General features: G+C 42.6%; 1 protein-coding gene across 1 annotated transcript in view; it reads left to right on the top strand.

Moving 5' to 3' along the window:
* Positions 1 to 15,241, top strand: part of kcnn3 (potassium intermediate/small conductance calcium-activated channel, subfamily N, member 3) — a 40,312-nt gene extending 25,071 nt beyond the window's left edge. Inside the window, exons 5-9 of the mRNA XM_061081694.1 lie at positions 883 to 1,024; positions 6,401 to 6,511; positions 12,418 to 12,545; positions 13,706 to 13,775; positions 14,834 to 15,241. Of these exons, the coding sequence (XP_060937677.1) occupies positions 883 to 1,024; positions 6,401 to 6,511; positions 12,418 to 12,545; positions 13,706 to 13,775; positions 14,834 to 15,241 (859 nt within the window). The remainder of the gene's footprint in view (positions 1 to 882; positions 1,025 to 6,400; positions 6,512 to 12,417; positions 12,546 to 13,705; positions 13,776 to 14,833) is intronic.
* Positions 15,242 to 20,353: the final 5,112 nt, after the last annotated feature.

Below are 20,353 nucleotides of genomic sequence, written 5' to 3'. Positions count from 1 at the left end.
CCTAAAAATGGTTGTGCGTTGGTGGTGTTGGCCTCCTGGGGAGTTGGCAGAGCGGTGGCAGAAGGCAGAGGAGGAGCTGGATGGAGCGGCTGTGCGTCTGTGACTGGCAGAACAGAGTAGTTAGAGTGTCGTGCTTTACTTGAGATTGGTTAGTGTTTGTTATTGTCCAGATAATCTATATGTGCTGTCCCAGAGGAGTGCTTTGACCAGAAGCAGTTTGACGGATGTGATATGGATCTTAAATTGAGTTTACTGGGTCCATGTTGACCAGATTGTTCTCTAATGATTTGTACTTACACAGACCTAAAAAGAGGATGGGGAAAACACAAGGACCAAGGGGGAAATTACCCAATCATGTGGCTCTGCAGCTTATTATTTTTTGGCTGCTGGGAAGCCATTGTTCGGTCCACATCGAACCCTAACTGGCATCTCCTCTCCCGTCCTATCCAAATTAATGGAGGGAAAAAGCACATAAAATGGAATTAAACTGCTTCAAACAGGGTGCAAATATGATAATTAGGAAAACATGTCCCCTCAGGCAAGCGAATGGAGAGCTCAAAGCAAATATATCTATCACTAACATTCAAGGCCAAAATTAACATTCCTCTGTTGAATAGTTTCTGGGAAAACAACTTTGTGTCCAATCTGCCCCGGGTTTGGTTGCCATGGTAACCATGTTGTGGATAGTGGTGAAAGGATGGAGGCAGGAGCTGCAGGTATACGTTGTGTTCTGTGTCCGGTAAAATTGCAGAGCACCTATTTGAGGTTTTGACGCCCACATTTTCAGACAGAACCAGTGGGCCAGTTGTCTTTTTATTGTTATTTATATCTTCTGCTATTGACTGATCTCACCCTCTGAACCTGCGCCGTGTTGTCTTACAGGTATCACGATGCCCAGGACGTGACCAGTAACTTCCTGGGAGCCATGTGGCTTATCTCCATCACTTTCCTGTCCATAGGCTATGGAGACATGGTTCCTCACACCTACTGTGGCAAAGGAGTCTGTCTACTCACAGGAATCATGGTCAGTACTTTTCCTCCCGCCCCTTGGTACCTCTCTTTCCAACTCTCTCTGTCGCTCTCCCTCCCCTTGGAGCTGTCCTCGCCTCATTCAAAGGTCAGCAGATTAGAGAGCATGCTGTCATTTGTGAGAGAAATTCTGCCATTTGTGTAATTTGGGCAATCCTCTCTGAATTAGCCTGCATCTGTGTGCCTGTGTGTTTTGGGTGTATAGGCGTGCAAACAGGAGCAAATTAGTGTGTGTCTGTGTGTGTGTGTGTGTGTGTGTGTGTGTGTGTGTGTGTGTGTGTGTGTGTGTGTGTGTGTGTGTGTGTGTGTGTCTGCGTGTTATCCCTTTGTCTGTCCCCATTGCATAATGAAGGTCCCACCTTTCAGTGTGCCATGTTCCTCCCACTCTCAGTTGCTATCTCTCTGCCTGTCAGTCATTTTCTCTCTGTCTCTACCTCTTTCTCATTCTGTCTCTTTCTATATATCCCTCTTTCCCTCTCTCCTTCCCTGAGGCCATGTGTTTATTTCTATCTACCCTCCATCTGTTAGTATCAGTGTTTAAGCTGCCGACTGCTACTCTATTTGCCTCACATCACAGGTGTTCTTCTTCAATCCAATATTTCTTTATCTGTTTTTCTCACATTTTTCTTTGTCCAATTTTCTGTCATTGCTCTGTCGTCCTCTTGTTCTTCATCTATCTCATTTCTTTCTAACAGAATAACCACAGTTCCTACAAAATTACTCCAATTGGGAAATCTATTTTGAGATATGCATCTTTTTCCACGCTATCACATTAACACTGTTCAAAAGGATTTTAGGCAATTAATCTTATTTCAAATGCAATGTATTTTTATAATAGCTGTACAGCTAAATGTCAAATTATCCTTGTACTGTTAAGTATGGCCACTCAAAAATAACCTGTTAATTGGGAATACCTTTCTCACAGGAGACATTGTGCCACATGCAAAGGGGAGAGAGCAGTGAGTAATAGAAGACAAGTGTGCAGCTAAAACACTGAACATCACTGCCGAGTGGGTGCTCACCTGAGTTGGATGTAGCAGTTTTTTTACCAAATTACATAATAATTAATTATTTTCTTCTTCATTATGGGCTTGTGTAACGCATTTAGCATCGTAATATCAGCAGGTTTGGCAAAATGTCTTCCATTTAGAAAGAGGTGTTTGCTTGGTTATGACATTCATGATATTTTATAAACTGTAAACATTTTATATTTATGATATCAATAAATTGTTAATACCTGGAATGCCATTCTTTTTTCTTTTCTATGTTTTTAAAAAGTGAGGGAGTCATATTCTATATGGTAATATTCCCTTTAAGTAAATGCAGTAGCATAGTTGAGCTTTCAACAATCAAGTCTCATGGTACGATGTGATAATGTGATCACTAGCTGAGATTATAAAATCAATAAGCAAAGCTTTTTAAATCTGAGTTTGATAAAGAAATTAAGATGCATGTATATGGCATAAAATATATCTAAAATAGCATTTCATTAAGCCTGTCACTGCTGCAGTCATCATTTACACACATTAAGTTTTTTGTGAGTGTGTTTTGTTAATGGAGACATATCATGCTTTGTCAGTTATATACGTTTTTTCTCTTAATGGGCTACCGTAAAGGGAGCTCCTGTTCCCCAGAGAAAAAATATAATTTTTATGTTTTTTATTCACATTTGCATAATGCTTGTCTAGCCACCAGTCTGGCACGCCCCCTAAAAAATCCGGGGAAAAGCAAGCACGGAGGCTGACATGTCCTAAACGCGCTGGAGGCAATCACAACAGAGAGCTGACCAGTCAGAGCAGACTGGGCTTTAATGGGAGGCGGCCTTAAAGAGACAGGTGCTACAAAATATGTTTAAAGGTGTTGCAGACAGAGGCTGAAAAGAGGAGCTGCAGCACTGGACAATATAAGCCAATAAGAAGCTGTTTATTGGCGGCTGGTTGAGGCTCAACAGAAACTCTGAGAGGGATTTTAAGAGCGTCAAAATTTACATCCAATTATTATTTCCTTCAGTTTCTCCGATTGTTATGCTTGGAGTGTTTTGAACATTGTATTTTCCATTAGTTGCTTTCAGCTTCCCAAAAGCTCCTCAACAACCTTTGTGTGTATTCTTTTATTATTCACTGTATCTCTCTCTGCACTTGCCTGCTCACAACGGAATGTGTGTGAATAAAAACACTTTCATAAAGACACACACTAATGCACATTTGTTGGGTGAATCATCCAATCAGTGTTTTAGTGTTTAGAGTACAACTCTCACTCTGATGTTAACACACACACACACACACACACACACACACACACACACACACACACACACACACACACACACACACACACACACACACACACACAAAGACACAAAACAGGGGGTGGATACACGGTCGTCCCAAGCCCGCTACAAGCTACAGACTGCATCCTCCACACAATTTGAAACACACATACTCTTAGCATGACTCCCACAAACCCTCTCCTCCCCCGTCACACACACGAACACGCTCTTGCTTCACTCTTCAGAGTTTTCCGAGAGGTTTATTTTGTTGATCATCAAAGAAAGCGTGAAGATGCAGAGAAAGGTGAGGCTCTTGCGTGAGGCAGTCGAAGCGGGTCGTGGGAATACACTGTTGAAGTGAATAAAACAATTTTATGAAAAAAAGACAGAGGGGACCAGGTCAAGAGGGTTCAAGGCATATTCCTTTGTTGAATATTATTTTAATGAGTTTCTATAGGAGAAAATCTTGCGTGTGTTACTATGACAACACATGAAGGCCAACAATGTTGGAATATACCACTGCCCTGAGGCCACTTGGGGGTGTGAAAGGTGTAAGTGAGTATATGTGCTTTCATGTGTCTGTGGGGGTAGGTAGATGGTTGTAGGGTAAACTACTGTGAGATGTTTAAATTAACTTTTCATTGCACTGGTGACAGAGGATGTTTATTTTCTACATTAAAGCACATATTATATAATGCAATGAATATGTGTGTATGTGTGTATTCACATGCTTACATCTTCATTCATTTGTTTTACAAAATATATTTTACACACATATGACATATTGTACAAATATGCATGTTAATCAATGAAATATTATAACTATAACTCCCCCTGCAGGATTCTGTGTAAACAGATAAATGACAGAAAAAATTGCTATAATACTGAAATATGTCTTTATAGAAGTTTGAATTGTTGAAAAATGCTCTACTTTAATTAACACATGAAATATATTTGTGTGAGCACATTACTGTTATAAATATTTAATAAATGTGCATATACTGTTTATAACTGCTAAATAGGGATTTAAAGAAAAGTGACACTCTACAACTTCTTGACGAACAGTTGTTCTGTGTCAGTCCTACAAGAAATACAGAATATTGTGTAAGCAAAACAAATAGCGACAATGGCATCCTAAAATCAAAACGGGCCTGTTGAAATGAAATAATATAAAAGAGAAGGAACTATATGCTAATATATGAATATTAGCAAAAGTCATCTAGAATAGAATTATTCAATAAAATAAAAGTAAACACAGGTTGAGGTTCCTCTTGTTTTACCATTTTTTACGTGAAACATCTCCCCCTCTTTTCTCTCTTTGACCTGTTCGGGGGAACCGTTTTTTGCATTCAGCTAACAAATGTAATTTTGACCAGGAGAAAAGAGGCTATTACGCTGTGGCGCAGATTGGTGATTCCCCATTTTCCTGAGGTAGATGGCAGTGGTGTAATGGAGGGAGTGAGGGAAACACCCGGGCGCATGAAACAAATCACAACAGCACAGCCATCATCAGCCGTGTCACTCAGTGGAGATTGCACAGGGAACCCTGCTGGAATCAAATGGATGCAGGCGTCTACACAAACAAACTGTCGCACACACACGCTCACTCTTGTATGCATGTGCATACACACAGAGCCGACCTTGACAAACCAATCAGCACCCCACTGTTTCTGACCGAGGAGGACCATTTTGAAACACGCACGCAAACGCATGCACACAGCTGGGTACATGCACGAGGCACGACACTTGTACAAACTGTGCTGCAGGAACCCTCGGCTCCGTTCCCTAAAGCACTGACATATATGAATGCTCTGAGGGTTTTCCATCGGCCCTCATCATATTTTATTCATAGTTGTTGAATAAACACAAATAGAGTAGATGAGGGTATTGACGTGGGAACTAATGCCTGTTTGTTACTGAACCCAGCCAAAGTTATTTTTGGCAAACCTGTGTTATCGCTCACGAGTGCAGGATAAAGCCTCGGCTAGTTCCTACAAAATGTGGTTTGTGCTTCCTCCATGTCCAACTCACCGCGTTTCTCTCCTGATATCTCTTCTGGTCTCTTGCTCTCTCTCTCTCTCTCTCTCTCTCTCTCTCTCTCTCTCTCTCTCTCTCTCTCTCTCTCTCTCTCTCTCTCTCTCTCTCGCTCCTCCTGTGAGTTGCACAAACTCAAGGAAGAAAGAGCACTCATACATTCTCATTAAACACTCTTAATCTTAATTCAGTACTCATCAGATATGTGACCTCATTAACATTGCTTTCTCCTCCATCTTCCATCCTGTTCCACACACACACACACACATCCTCACCTCCTCCGTGCAGTCATCCCTCCCTTCATGATTCCTCCCTTCACCATTTATATTTACTCATAGCTCTTCGCTCTCTTTATCTTTATCTTTTCCTCCCTTCTCCCTTTTTTCCCTCTCGGTGGCTGCCCTGTCAGAGGAACCTGTGAGCACCCGACAGCCCCATTGAAAACAGTGTCTAATCTGAAAGTTAATTAAGTTTTTCTTCCTCCCTGTGTTCCCGCTCCTCTTCTCCTCTCAAGCATGTCTTTCTGGCTGAGAGACTGCTGTCACTCTTCTCACGAATGAATTTGCCATATTTTTCACGTGGGTCAACCTGGAATACAGATGAACTGTGTTTTAGACTGCAGACCTCCTGCAGACCTCGAGTCCCCGTTGACAGGAGACTGACACCATGTAATTCAGATTGACAGCATCTAATTAAAGAAAATTAGGTAGTGTCAATTTTTGATGTGTTTTCATATCTATACAGGGCACAAATTGCCTGCTACGTATAGCGGCGATATAGAGAGGATCTCACACCAGATGGATTTGGAGTGAAAATAGACTTGGCTTGCCTTTCAACATGAGGAAATGTGGATCTGGAACAGAGCTATCCCCCCCTAATCCTCTCCTCTCTCACTTTCACTTCTCCGTCTGTCGTGCAGATCCCTTCCTCATATTTGTCTTCTCTCCGTTCAATCATCTGGGCTAATTCCCCCGGCCAAAAGCCACCGATTCACCAATTCCTCCTCTGTACTGACTGACTCAGTGCTCTGCTTTCTCCTCCTCCTCCTCCTCCTCCTCCCTCTCTCAGGGTGCAGGCTGTACGGCTCTGGTGGTTGCCGTGGTAGCCAGGAAGCTGGAGCTGACCAAGGCCGAGAAACACGTACACAACTTCATGATGGACACGCAACTCACCAAGAGGGTGTGTAGCCGTGTGTGTTGTCGGTGGTATGAATGGTTATGTCGTCATGTCTCAGAAATCAGGCGTAGGTATTGTATGATATATGTGTGCATTTTCACTGGGCATTTAAATATACTGTAATTTGGTAAGATTACATTTTTATATGGTATTTCCCTCTGGGGGTATTTTTGAGATTTTGGTATTTGTCCACTCACCGACCCTTCTTCACCATCACCAACATCTCCATCACACTACCGCCATGTCTTTTGAGTGAGCGAAGGCACTGAAAGGTCATCTTCTCCTTCTCACTCTCTCCGTTCAGCTCCCTCCTTTAGTTTTTTCTCCCACTTGACAATCCCTCCGCCCTCCCACCGCCCATCTCCTCTGACATTTGTCTCTTTCACAATGAATCCCTTTCTCTCGCTATCCATCACCTCACCTCCTCTCCTTCCTCCTCTCCTTGCTGCCTTCCCTCCATCTCTCACTCCCTCCTTCCCTCCTCCGGTCCTTTTCAATTTTTCATATAGTTGAAAGACTCCCAAGTTTTAAAAATAGCTCCCGTATCAAATATGTAGGATACATTATGGCAGCAGGGTATGTGGGTGATTGAACAGGGCAGGGTGATCAATAATTTCACCATGGATATAACATCAATAGAGGAGCCAAATTTCTTTGTCTCTATCGGAGCCAAGCAGGTCAACCAGAGAGTGTTTTCACGAGACATTTAACACCTTTAACAATATTTGTATATGCAGTTCTCACAACCTGGAGCACAGCTGAACGTGTGAAGCAGCTGGTCCCACAGTTTTTGTCCGGTGTTCCCCAATTTAAAGATTTAAAACTATTTAAGTTCACTTATTATACAAAAGGTGTTACAATATTTGAAATATATATGGTAATGACCATGGGATTGTCCTATTTAGCGCTCGTGACTGAGGTCTCGGGACGCCAGTGTCACTCTGTCAGTCCAGACAAAAGTATCTCAGCAGCTACTCCTACTCTATGTTTCATCTTTGTATCTGCAGAAGTTAATGTACGCCTGATTGGGAACCACTGAAAATGTAGAACTTGACATAAAGTTTATGACCTGTAAATGGAATATAATATAATTTTACTTTAAGTCATTGCAGTTCCATTCATTGAAACACATACAGATGAAACTGATTATCTTTAAATGCTATTAGCCCTCGGTAGAAACATTTTTTGTCAGTGAATGCATTACCCAGTCCATTAAATCACAATCTTAACAAAGACAGGCATCAAATGAGGGAGCTGCCATTCAGCTGTCTCACTTGACACAATACAGCGTGCTGCTCGGTGACATTTACTTTAAAGGCTCTGTAGTTTATGCACTGGTAATTGTCTCCTGCCCTCTATTACTGAGAGACCAATGATTGAAGCTGTTGTAAGCACATTGATTTACATGGCTGGGGCCATTCTCTGCCATAACATGGTAACAACAGCGTACAATCACTCAAGTCTTTTTAATGAATAATGCAACGATAGACTTCATCATCACACACACACGCACACAAGCACACACACACACGCAAGCGCACTGGGTTTCTACGTAAGCGAAATGGGTTTCCGTCCCTTTGAAGGATTAACAAGAATGTCAATTAAATGTCAATTAAATGTCAATCATTGAAGCTGTTTGGTTGGTAATGTCTGTGCTTGATGTCAGCAGTGTGTGATCTGAAAAGGAAACCCATACATCTGCAAACAAACCAACACTGAGATTATTTTTAGCCAAAATCTGTGTGGTAATTTCGACACAGCCTGACAGATATTTCCAAAAATATTTTCTTCGATTCACAGACCCAACCGACAGGCCGGAAGTTGAAATCGTGTGTGGTACCTTCTCGGGGAGGATGATGAGCTTTAAAGACATCGTTCGAAGTTCAACGCACAGGGTTAATTCTCATGTAGGGTTCAGTGGAGTGGAGTGTTCCCCTCTCTTTGATAGGATTAACACGGGTGTTAATTGAATAACACTTAACATCCCTGAGTCGAGCCATGTGTGTGAGGATTTGAGTGCTGGTGTTTGATGCCGGGAGCCTTGTCGTCTCGGTGCAGAGCGTTGAAGCTGCGATTTGAAAGGCTGCCACTCTGGTTGCAGTTTACAGAGGATCCACCCTGGAGTATTGGTTGGTTAGAGCGCTGCTGGAAATCCATCCGGTCAGAATATCGCCCTGGACGTTCACAGCACTCTCCACACTAAAAAGCAGGACACACTTACTGTTGGTGCCAAGTCAGTGGAGTGAAGTGGTGTCTCCTTAAGAGAACAGTTAGCCCATTGCCAGTGCAAGTAGAGAGTCTGTTTCTGAGGTTTGCAAGCTTTTTAAATTATGTTGCAAGAGTTGAGTGTGTTAGGCCTCAATTAATTTGCACTCAGTGTGTGTACGCTGCTTCCACATTGGACCATTGGTTAATTCACAGCATTATCAGATGTCCCTGTGGCATATTCAGCCTCTTCACCCGCTCTGAATATTCAGCGTGCACTCTGCCACCCTGGCCAAGGAGGAGGTGCTGCAATGCCTTCCAATGTTTACACCACCAGTCAAACGGGAGCAATGGAACCCCCCGAAGATTTCTTCTTAGCTCGCGTTCACTCCCCACAGTAAAAATAACTCGTCTTCTGGCAGCCTTTGAATTCACTAGCACGCCAGATGGATCCTTCTTAGTGGAGACGTTATCATTTCAATTCCATGAAAAACTCTGTGAACCCTCATTGATTGGTTTGATCCTTGAGTGAACCCCTCAGCTTCAGCTTTAGATGTTGGGATGAAACTCATTCAGTGTGTGTGTGTGTGTGTGTGTGTGTGTGTGTGTGTGTGTGTGTGTGTGTGTGTGTGTGTGTGTGTGTGTGTGTGTCTTTACCTCTTTAGGATCCTTTCCAGCACAAACACTGACCTTGTCTGGACCAGTAATCCTCACTGGGACAAAAGCTTCATCCTAATGTGGCAAAACATCATTTCTGAGCTACCGTTTGAGGTTAAAGGTCAGGTGTGAAGTGTTGTTAGGTTAAGGTTAGGTATGAATTGGCCAAGTTTATAAATAAGGTTTTTAGTTTGGCTGTCCACACTGAATGGAAGTCAAAGCAAAGTCTTAATAAAATAGCTGCGCCAACCTGTGAGTCTGTGTGTGTGAGAGAGAAAGAGAGAAAGAAAGAGGGAAAGAGAGGGACCTGTCTCTTGCCGTCACCGTGCCTGTGAGTCAAAGGTCAGAGCAGGTAAGGCCACGTGACGCCATGACACGCAAACAAAGGGAGAGGTTGTTGCCAAGGTAATTGGCCTGTTTGTTTATGTTTTCGTCTCCTCGACAAAACCTCATTGTATCTCTAGCACCAGAGCAGATAATTGCTAATTGCACACACAGGTCATTAAGGCCCTTCAGGGTTGAAAGGGCCAGGTCCTTCAGCTGATGGTAGAACAAGCATTTCCATCCCTACAAGCAAGAAAAAGCACAATCCCTTTTTTTTTTCTTTTTCAATTTAAATAACAGATTCGTTCATTCTTTTTTTTTATCTATGACGGGAGTTCATGCTCCTTTGACAACGTAAATCACTAAACCGTTAAAATCAATTATATCACCAGTAGTGACCTCATTAACATATTTTAACTGATTGATTTGTTTTTCTTAATGTGTCATTAACTGAGGACTGGAAATCCCTTGTATGAAGAGCGTGCACATGTACCTACCATAAGGTTCGCCATGTAGGGGACCAGCCAGAACAAGTCTTTGACCCAAACCAGCCATATGGCCCCAACATGGTCGCCCAAGTACAGGCCATATGGTCCCGGAATGGCTGCCGCTGGGTTTCTCGTGGCGTATTCGTAGCGGCTCCTGTTGAGTCTCTTACACCCGATAATGGTGTTGTCGCCTCAGTTTCAACCTGAACTCCCAGGAGGAGAGAGGAAGAAAATAAATAAAGAGGGGACTGGGGGATTTGGCCGTAAAATACAATCGGGTATTATCGCTGCCTGGTATCTGCACATGAAGCAGCTCCAAGGGTGAAGCTTCAGTGTCGTCTAATTAATTGTCCTGTAGCGGTGTCTCTGGCTCCCACTGCGCCGCTGGACAGATGTTGGAAGCTGTCGGGAAAACGTCCACTGCGAGCCACTCACACAAGATGCCATCATTCATCATATTTCACTCACCCTGCAGTGATTAATCAGCTGATAAATGGGATTTGACACATCAATTTACCGATGGGCCTGTAGACAGAAGGGGTATTAAACGTGCTCTTCAGTAACCTGGTGATTAAAACTAGAGGAGCTGTGTTTTGCTTCAACATAACGCAGACAAATTACCTCTTTAATCGTTGTCGCTGCTTCCTTTCCGACTGCGGAGGCAGTTGTGATTTGAAATTTTATGTTAAAGCATCATATTTACAGCCATGTTGACTTTGGTGCAGTGGGCTCACTGTCAACATGTCATGCTTGTGATGCCAATTTTAGATCCTTGCTGCTCTGTTAGTGTCTTGTCTTTTCTCTGCATGGACACGAGCTCTGTAATCCTATTGACACTGGACATGGGATGGCACGGTTTATCTCACACTGCCTGCTCAGATTTACATCCAAATCATATTTGTCACGGCACAAAACATTTTCATTTTGTTTACATGAGATTTGCGTACTATATTTGAATATCCGTAAACACGCTGTATGTATGTACAAATTAATAACTGTGATGCAAACTGTCATGGAGATTGACTGGTAACATGGCAAGGCTCTTATCTATTGGCTCTTTTTGGGGTTTGACTTCCTCCTGTCATTGAAACAACATCTGCAAGTGGCCTCTTACTCTCTTCATCTGCAGCCAACAGCGTGTGTACCCCTGCATGTGTGTACGTGTAGGCGTGAACGTGTGTGAGCAGTGCTTGACTGCGGTGGATGGCTGCTGATTAGCCAAGCTGCTGGGGTCTTTTGTCCTCCTCAGACGGGGACATAATTGTTCTTTGTTCAATGCTCAGCATCTCTTTGAAGTCTCTCATTCAATCCATGTCCTCAGAGATCCTCGCTCCCTTTCTCTATGGTATCCACCCGCGTCTTTGGCACCGAGTGTCAAACCCCTATGTTGTAATTACATAGCAACCTATAGAGACCTATGGTTCATGAAACACACAGGAGCGGATATGGCGATGAATTCATATAGAGTCCTCATCTTTGTCCACACAAGTTGACCTGACGACCATATTGACATTTTGAATCACAGTACTCTGGTACACACTAAAAGCCTCTGAAGCCTGTATATGAGCAGAGAAATGGAGAAAAATAACCTCCCTGCTATTGACTCTGATGACTATCAACACTGCCCATATATGAGCACCATTACACAGGCTGTTTCTCTAATGTGTCTCCTTTGCGGCGTCGAGGTTGTGTCTGTGACAGCTCGTTCAAGAGCGGCGACTCATTCCGCTGTTGTTCCTTTCAGTTGTTGTCATAATTAAATGATCGCTGGTTTTAATGAACCATCGAAGCGCTGCGCCGAATTACTTTCCACTAGCTAAGATAATGCAGCCCATTTGAGCTGGTGTAAGATGTAAAGTGGCATATAGACAGAACAAGAGGGTGCGTGTGTGTGAGTGTGTGTGCGTGTGTGTGTAAGTGCGCTTGCTAGGCACAGAATCCTGTTGGTTCTCATTGCCAAATCTCCCTAAGGACAGAGCTGTTTGTGCACTCATGAAAAGCATTGGCAAGCCAGCCGGTGTGTGTAGAGACACAGAGAGAATGAGGGCAGCTTTTAAGAGGAGAAAGATGCTTGTCTCTGTGTGTGTGTGTGTTTCATTTTGCAGGGAGACAGTGGAGAGTGATGGGGAAAATTTGCAGAGTACAGGGATGAGTAAACCTGTTGCCTGCTTCAGTTGCCAACGGCGACCTGTTGCTAACAATATGTGTGTGTTTGTGTTTATTTTCTGCGAGCAGATAAAGAACGCGGCGGCCAACGTGCTGAGGGAGACGTGGCTCATCTACAAATGCACCAAGCTGATGAAGAAGATCGACCACTCCAGGGTCCGCAAGCACCAGCGGAAGTTCCTCCAGGCGATTCATCAGTGAGGCCACATCTCACGTGCACCGCGCCACACACACATGCACAGCACAGTCATGCACACAGCTGATGTAGCCTTTGATTTCAAATGTACTTTCTATCCACCCACAGGTTGAATCACAATGATAATCAGATAAAGTGCATGAATCCCTGTGCGCACATACACACACACACACAGAGACACACAAAATGAATCATCATCTACTAAAGGGCAGGCTCACTACAGGCAAATACAGTTGTGGGACTGGAGTGCATTGTATATGATTACACTTTGATCCTCATATATTCTGTATTAAAGAGTGTTAATTTGTCCTATGTTATCATTTAGTTATTTGAACGGCCATAAGTGGGAATACGTTGAGAAAGAGATTTCCGCACACCCTCCTGTCTGTCATCAAAATGAAGTGGCCTCATAATGCTGCTCGCTGCTTTGATCGTGAAACAGTTGAGAATATTAACGAGTGCCTTCAAACAGCGGAGTCAAGAGACTCGTTCAACTCTTTAAATTTAAACATAGTGAGGCTGATCCTGAGGCACGAGCTGAGAGGCTGAATCTGTGAGCACAGTAACGTGGATTAATGGTCATGTGAATAGGTTTTACTGATAGAGAGCTTTTAGGCAATGAAAACAGCCTGAACTTAATTATAATAGAGGAAGCCAAAGTGGTTGTTTGATGAAAACACATATAAGACCATTAGTTCGCTAATTGCTGTATTGTGTGCTGAGAGTCAGCCGAGTCCTATCTGTAAAACTGAACATATATTTATTTTATTCTATATAACTGCTCTATTTTTTATTTTAATGTCCTTCCAATTAGTTTATTTACACGCAGACCTTATTCCCCTGAGGGTTTCTTATTATTAACCACATTATTTCATTTACTCCAGAGCTTAAGACCTCAGTCTACATTAAAGTTGTGTATATTTTCACCTGCATTACACAATTGCAAGAGGACAATTTGTGCCATTTGTCTTTTTCTGGTCCAGAAACACACTGCAGGTAGAAATCAAACTAGAGTAGGCAAGGTGACCGCCCCATGGTGTTGTTATCTGGACCCGAGGGATTAGCTCTCTGGACAAACCACTGTGTGTTTACTGGGTTTCAATTTTGTATGTGAGTGTGTTTATTTAATGTGACTGTGTGTGTTTGTGTAACTGTTTGCAGATTACGTAGTGTGAAAATGGAGCAAAGGAAACTCAGTGATCAGGCCAACACACTAGTGGACCTCTCAAAGGTGAGACACACACACACACACACACACACACACACACACACACACACACACACACACACACACACACACACATACATGGTTATCTTCATATATGATTAGGACGCACATTTCACAGACTCTTCACATTTGTACAAGTTAGCAACTGAGACACTTTGACAACCCCCCCCCCAGAAATACACAACAACATCCCTCCGTCTCCATGACGACCTGCCTGTTTCTGTGGCATTGTGTCGCCTAGCAACCAGTACGAGTGTTGAAACAGGGATGAGTGAGAGTGCGAGGAGGAAATGAGAGGAGGGAGGGGAGCGCTCATGTTTTTCTGTTACTGCGTGGGCGTCTGCGTGAGAAGGCGCGTGTGTGTGTGTGATTGTGATTGTAAAAGAGATGGAGAGATAGAGGCTTGAAAAAGTGAGGGTATGTCTTTGTTTTGTGCAATAGCTTTCGCACCAAATACAATATATTGCAGTAATGCCATTTCAATGACTCCATCTCAATTGGCTACTTGTGCGTTTACCATGGATACGGAGGCCAGGCTGTGCAAGACAGGGGCACTCTGCCGCCGTTCTTTCATTCTCTCTCTCCCTCTCATCTCTTATTCTCTCTTTCTTCACAATTTAACGCCCACGCAGAGACTTCCCTCCAGCCTCGTCGTGATTCTAGCCTCTACTCCCTGTTGGACATTTTTTCCTTTTTCTCTGTGTCTTACTCACTCCTCCCGAGCGTTGTTTGCCCTCTTTCCACTTTTACTTCTCCGTCTCACCCCTCTCCTGCCTCATGTCAACCCATCCAAAATAATGTGCTTAAAATAGGCTTTAATAAAGCAACCCTCATAATATTCCTGTTTACGTATTTGCAATCTGCTTCCCTTCTTCAAAGTACTCTGTGTGCACTGAGTCATCTTCCACTCTCATCTCCTCTCCTCTCCTTTCCTCTCATCTTCTCTCATCTCCTCTCCTCTCCTCTCCTCTCCTCTCCTCTCCTTTCCTCTCATCTTCTCTCCTCTCCTCTCCTCTCCTCACCTCTCCTCACCTCTCCTCACCTCTCCTCTCCTTCCGCAGATGCAGAGCGTCATGTATGAGCTTATGTCGGAGCTCAACGACCGCAGCGAGGACTTGGAGCGCCAGATGCTGTCCCTGGAGCAGCGGGTGGAGCAGCTCACCGCCGGCTTCAACGCCCTCCCTGCCCATCTCTCCGCCACCCTCAGCGCCCAGCACGCCGCCCTGGTGCACCTGCTGCGGGAGAGGGATTCAAGGGATGGTAGAGGATGCGCAGGTGCTGTGGTCCCATTGTCTCCAGCAACTGCTATATCCACTGCCACAGCATCAGTCTCTTCAGTTCAGATCGCTGCTCCAGCACCACTCCCGGCCCAAGTCCCTACTTTGGCCCTGGAGTCCCCTCCACCGCTGAGCTCAGAGGGGAGCCTGGAGGCGAGTCCCAACTCCAACACCTGCACCTCCAGCTGCTGAAGACAGCTCCGAGGAGAGAACAGGGAGAGAGGTAGGGGACGCTTCGCTCGTCCTCTTACTTCAGACAAAAGCAGAGAACAGAGGGAGGAAGAGAAGGTGGAATATGAGGCGATCTTCTAAAACTCACGCTCCACAAGAGCGGGATGAAGACGGGACTGTGAGGAGAAATAATGGGATTAAGATGAAGGGCCAGTATGAAGGATGAGACATGCTGGGGACTTTGGGGCTCTTTCCCTGATGACGGGAAGGAGCAGGAATAATGGAGACTCTGAAAGGTGTGAGGGGGAGGAAGAATGTCAAGAGGGTGAGAAATGGAGGTGGGGAGGATGAGGAGGGGGGAGGAGAGAGGAGGCGAAATAACGAGGTTATAATTATGTGAACTCATAGCTCCTAAATGGAATCCACTCTTATTATTGAAAAAAGGCCCTTTACTCTCTCTGTCTTTCTCTCTCTCTTTCCTCCCCCTTTCTCCCAATCTCTCTCTCCCTTCATCAGGAATTAATGACCATGACTTTTTATGCTTATAATGTATTTTCTATCCGAATGCTATTTGTGTGTTAACGAGCATCCCTTTAACAGAAGGTTCGATCATACGACCAACATTAAAAATATAAATTAAAAAAAAAAATTGTGGCATGCACTGCACAAACACACGCACACACACACACAAATTATTTCAGCTTGTCCTCCACACAGTACAAGTAAATACACTACAAACAGCATTACACAATTTTACACAATGCCCTATTTACACGCACACAATAGAAATGAATGCACCAGCCCACATGATAACACTAAAGCCTATATACTGCCAAGCACTCGATGCACTGTCAATCTCCACAGAGCACTGCCAAGCAATGTAGACGCACTGTAAAAAACTAAATGTTCATCCGCACCACTTCTGTTTTGTGTGTGTGAGCTAATGCAGTAGTTTAGCCTGAGCCTAGTTGTGACATTTTAACGACTCACATCGGGAGAATTATTACGGTTCGTGAAACTGCACAAATTGGGCATCAAGGTGAAATAAGATGACATGATACGTGAGTCATAACAACGTCTTATTTGTGACGATGGAAACAGTAGCAGGCGATAAAATCATGTAACACAACTATAACAGGACTTTATTACTGCATTGACGGGTTTACAGGTTAAGTAGAACTGATGTTTATGTGTGTTTGTAGGTTTGCTTTACGGAAATTAAGACTTTTGTTTAATTCCTGTGATCATTTCATCTCCTCTGAAAACCTCAGAAAATTAATTAATATTTGTGTGTACTCTTTCTCTTTCTGGGATAACTTTGAGATTAAAACGTTTATTTAGTATTTATTTATTTATTTATTTATTTATCTATCACATTGGCATTTCAGTCAGGCTGCTTGATTTCAAAGATGGTATCGCATCTTCTTAATGAATCACTGGCTCTGCAACTCAGAGCTTTGCAAGAATTGAATGATTCTCATTACATGTCGGTGAATCATTTACTGTAGTCCATCTACCCAGGAGCATAAATCAAAACCTTATCCCTGAATAACAAATTATCTGCTCAGTCTTTTACATAAACAGTGAAGTCAAATTGACTGTAAGGATTACTCCTATTTTTCAGTTTAAGAAACGCTAAAATATAGATTTTTACATGAGTCATTTAATTTACCTTAAAAATTCAGAACTGTGTGATTATAAGTTGAATGTTATTGATATTTTGTTCAGTGCACGGCTGTGTTGAAGACCACTGCCATTCTGTTTTTCAAGCGTACAGTCCCAATACAACTCACTGTTATCATGAATGTATCCTGTGTTCAGAAAAATACACTTAATAACTCTCGCTCGATCACTTAAACTGCCATGCAGACACAGGAACACAAACACACACATGTACGCACACACAGATGCACAAACACATGCACACACACACACCTCAACAACCAAAGTGCTCTCTCTTAAATGGACTACAATAAGAGGCAGGGAACGCTGCTGTCCCTGGGGACAAACAGATAGCAGGAGGCATTGCAGATATCTTGACAATATTTCCGAGGGAATAACTGTGAAAATGTGGGCATGGACTTGTTACAGTGCTGAACATGGACTGCTCCTCGTTGCTTTTAAACCAGATTAAGGCGGACTACAGATGAACACAAATAAACCTTATAAAGGAAAATGGCCATGACGGAACAGCTGTTCATGAAAACACAGAAAGAGAGACTGAGGTGTATCTGAGAGGAACTGTAATGGTGTGATGGGGAGAGAAGTAACAAGCCCTTTGCATTGGAGACAATATCAAAACTGTCTTATAGCGACACGCTGTGGCCGGAATACTGAATTACATACGCTTGGAATATTGTACAGTATGCTGTTAACGAAATCTAGCTTTGTATTGCTTAGTCTTTTTCTACCATTATGATTAAACGCAGTTATAGCTGATATCTAATATTATTAAACTCTAGTATTCTTCTCATTCGTCATGACAACTATGATTCTATGTATTAACAATACGTTAAATAATTATGAACAAGGAAAGTGCCGTTTGAGGTTGAAATTATTTTGTAATTTTATTTTATCAGAGAATTAATAAAGTATATATCTATAACATTACAGCTTCCATGTTTTCTGTTTTGCTGTTATTGTATTTATGTCATTGTTGTTTTATTAAATATTTTGTCGCTTTGGGTAACGGTGATTGTTTTGGTTTGCTTCTTTACAAAAAACATTCCTCTATTAATCGCTTGCTGGGTTTGAATTTGTGCGTCTCCGCACCAAATAATTACCATTTTGTACGATAAATACAAGAAAATGTTGTTTTACGTCATTTGTTAGTCACTTACGAGCTCTGTTTTGTCATGTGCCGCTGTAAACAGATTATATTTGACTGTGGCAAACTCACTTCCATGTGTTATAACTGCGATTTTCTGTACGATGCGCAAAACAGCATTAAGTTTTCTGTGCTGTGAAGCACAGGTTGCTTGGTTGCTATCAGGGTTGCTATGGATTCCCTTGTTACCGGAAGTACCACAGACAGCGACTGGATGAAGGCTGATCAATTAGATGTAGCTAATATATTGAAGTCTAAAAATGTTAAGGAGTGAATTCATTTTTATGTTGTGTCAAATTGTCAGATGTTGGAATTTTGAGTTGGCTACTTGATTTGTTTACTCAGGCTTCGATGGAAAATGTGAATGAAATATTTTAACTATAAAATTAGGTACAGCATAATAAGTTTGTTGTTGATTCCCTATTAAAAAAAAGCTGCCCGGGCAAATAGTTGCCAAATAAACTTCACAACTGCAGCTGAGAAAAAAGCTAGAATCACAAGGAAATGGAATTTGTTTGGATGTAATTAATACAATAATCAGGTTAAAAAATGTTGCTAAAACATAATAAATTACTAAATATGAGTTTGAGTGTGTGCGCGCGCATGCACATGTTTGTGTGTGTGTATGTGTGTGGTCATCATATGAGCACGAGTGGAGACCGTGGTGAAGACATGTAAGACGTGTGTATGTCTAAGTCTTGATTTATCTTTATCATGTCAGATTTAGGATGAATGTTCGGTTTGAATTCAGTTCCATGTTTTCACTACATTTCTATTCAACAGAAACTAAAATGACTTGTGTCTTAAATGAGATATTGTCATGACTCTGGACTCTAGATGTTAACTTGGTCTCTTAAATGTAGAGTATTTTAGTACTTTCCCTGTTTTCATCATGTTTAGGTTTGTGTTGGATTTGTGTTCTCCCCGAGTTCTGCATTTACTGTTTAATGTTGTTGTTTTGGCTCCTCGGGTGTTTCCACCTTGTTTCCTGTCTTTGTCCTGTTTCCCGCCCTTGTGATTATCTGAACCTGTTCCTCATGTGTTTCACCTGTGTCCAATGAACCCCCCCCCCCCCACCACCTGTGCTTCCCTTTGTCAGTCCGTCGTCTTCATGGCCATCTCACGTCATCACCCTCTCTCGTTCACTCTGGAGTTCATTCTATCTCACTACAGTGTTTTCTACAGGTTAGCCTTTCTGAGTCCTTTTCTAGTTTTCCAGTGCTTTTTTCTGTTTGTGGATTTTTTGTCAACCTTGTCTTAATTAAAGGACACGTTTTCTTGTACTTTTTGCTTCTGCATTTCTGGGTCCACCTGCTCCCTAAAACCTGACAATTAGGGTTATAGATATATGACACATGTCCTGGTTGTATCAAGCTTCTGGTGGTTATTATTAGGTTTGCACCTCACAGTAAACCCACAACCTTTACCTGACATTTAACTCAACAATAAAAACACACAAACAGTGGGGAGGGGCAGTTACAATGGGTGATGAGGCTGTAGAAGGGATTTTCAGTTGCACGTTCTTGCTCAACTAGCACGTCTGCAGTGAGAGACTTCCAGGTCACTCAGACAGTTATGTTTGTCCAAATGGTCGGATGTGTTTTCTCGCCTGCGAGTGAAGCATTTTACAATCCCAGATTGTTTGTTTCAGGATTTGCATATTGTTTGTCAGACATCTTCAGTCTGAGCTGGGTGTAAATCCTTTGTTGGGTTTATAATCTTACCGCAGCAGACGAGTGGCTTCGGAGAGAAGTTTTAGTTTTAGAACAAATTAACGTTCTTTATAAGCAGCCAGGAAAACTGTGTGATGTTAGTTTTCTATTTTCTCTTGACTCTTTGTTCTGTTCACGTCAATAATGTTTCACTTGCTGGGTCTTCGTTAATGAAACAAACAGTGGATTTGTTCCAGTACTGGATGATTACCAGTGGCATCTGTAAAAGGAAATGTATTTGCTGAATCACATTATTTGTGGCTCGGCAAAATGTTTCAAACTAAGATTTTTCTTTTAATGATAGTGCAGTGTGAAATGATGAGTCACAGTCCATCCAGCCATCATCTGTACCTCTCGTCCTTTAAGGGTCATGGGGGGGCGGGCTGTAGCCTAGATCAGCTGACATTGGGGTGCATACCCTGGCCAGGTACAGTACCAAGAGAAAACCTACAGGGAGAACATGCAAAATTATGTGGCCAAAGTTTTGACCATAGTTGTGTAACCTTATCTCAATCCATGTGCATGCTGTCAGATTGTAATTGTAATAGGAATGTGTATTCTGAATCCGTGAGTGTGTAGTCAGATTTGTAAACA

This window comes from Limanda limanda, chromosome 11 (assembly GCF_963576545.1).
Source record: "Limanda limanda chromosome 11, fLimLim1.1, whole genome shotgun sequence".
NCBI classification, from domain to species: domain Eukaryota; kingdom Metazoa; phylum Chordata; class Actinopteri; order Pleuronectiformes; family Pleuronectidae; genus Limanda; species Limanda limanda.
The sequence above is the reverse complement of the archived record's forward strand: the minus strand, read 5'-3'. Positions and strand labels throughout refer to the sequence as shown.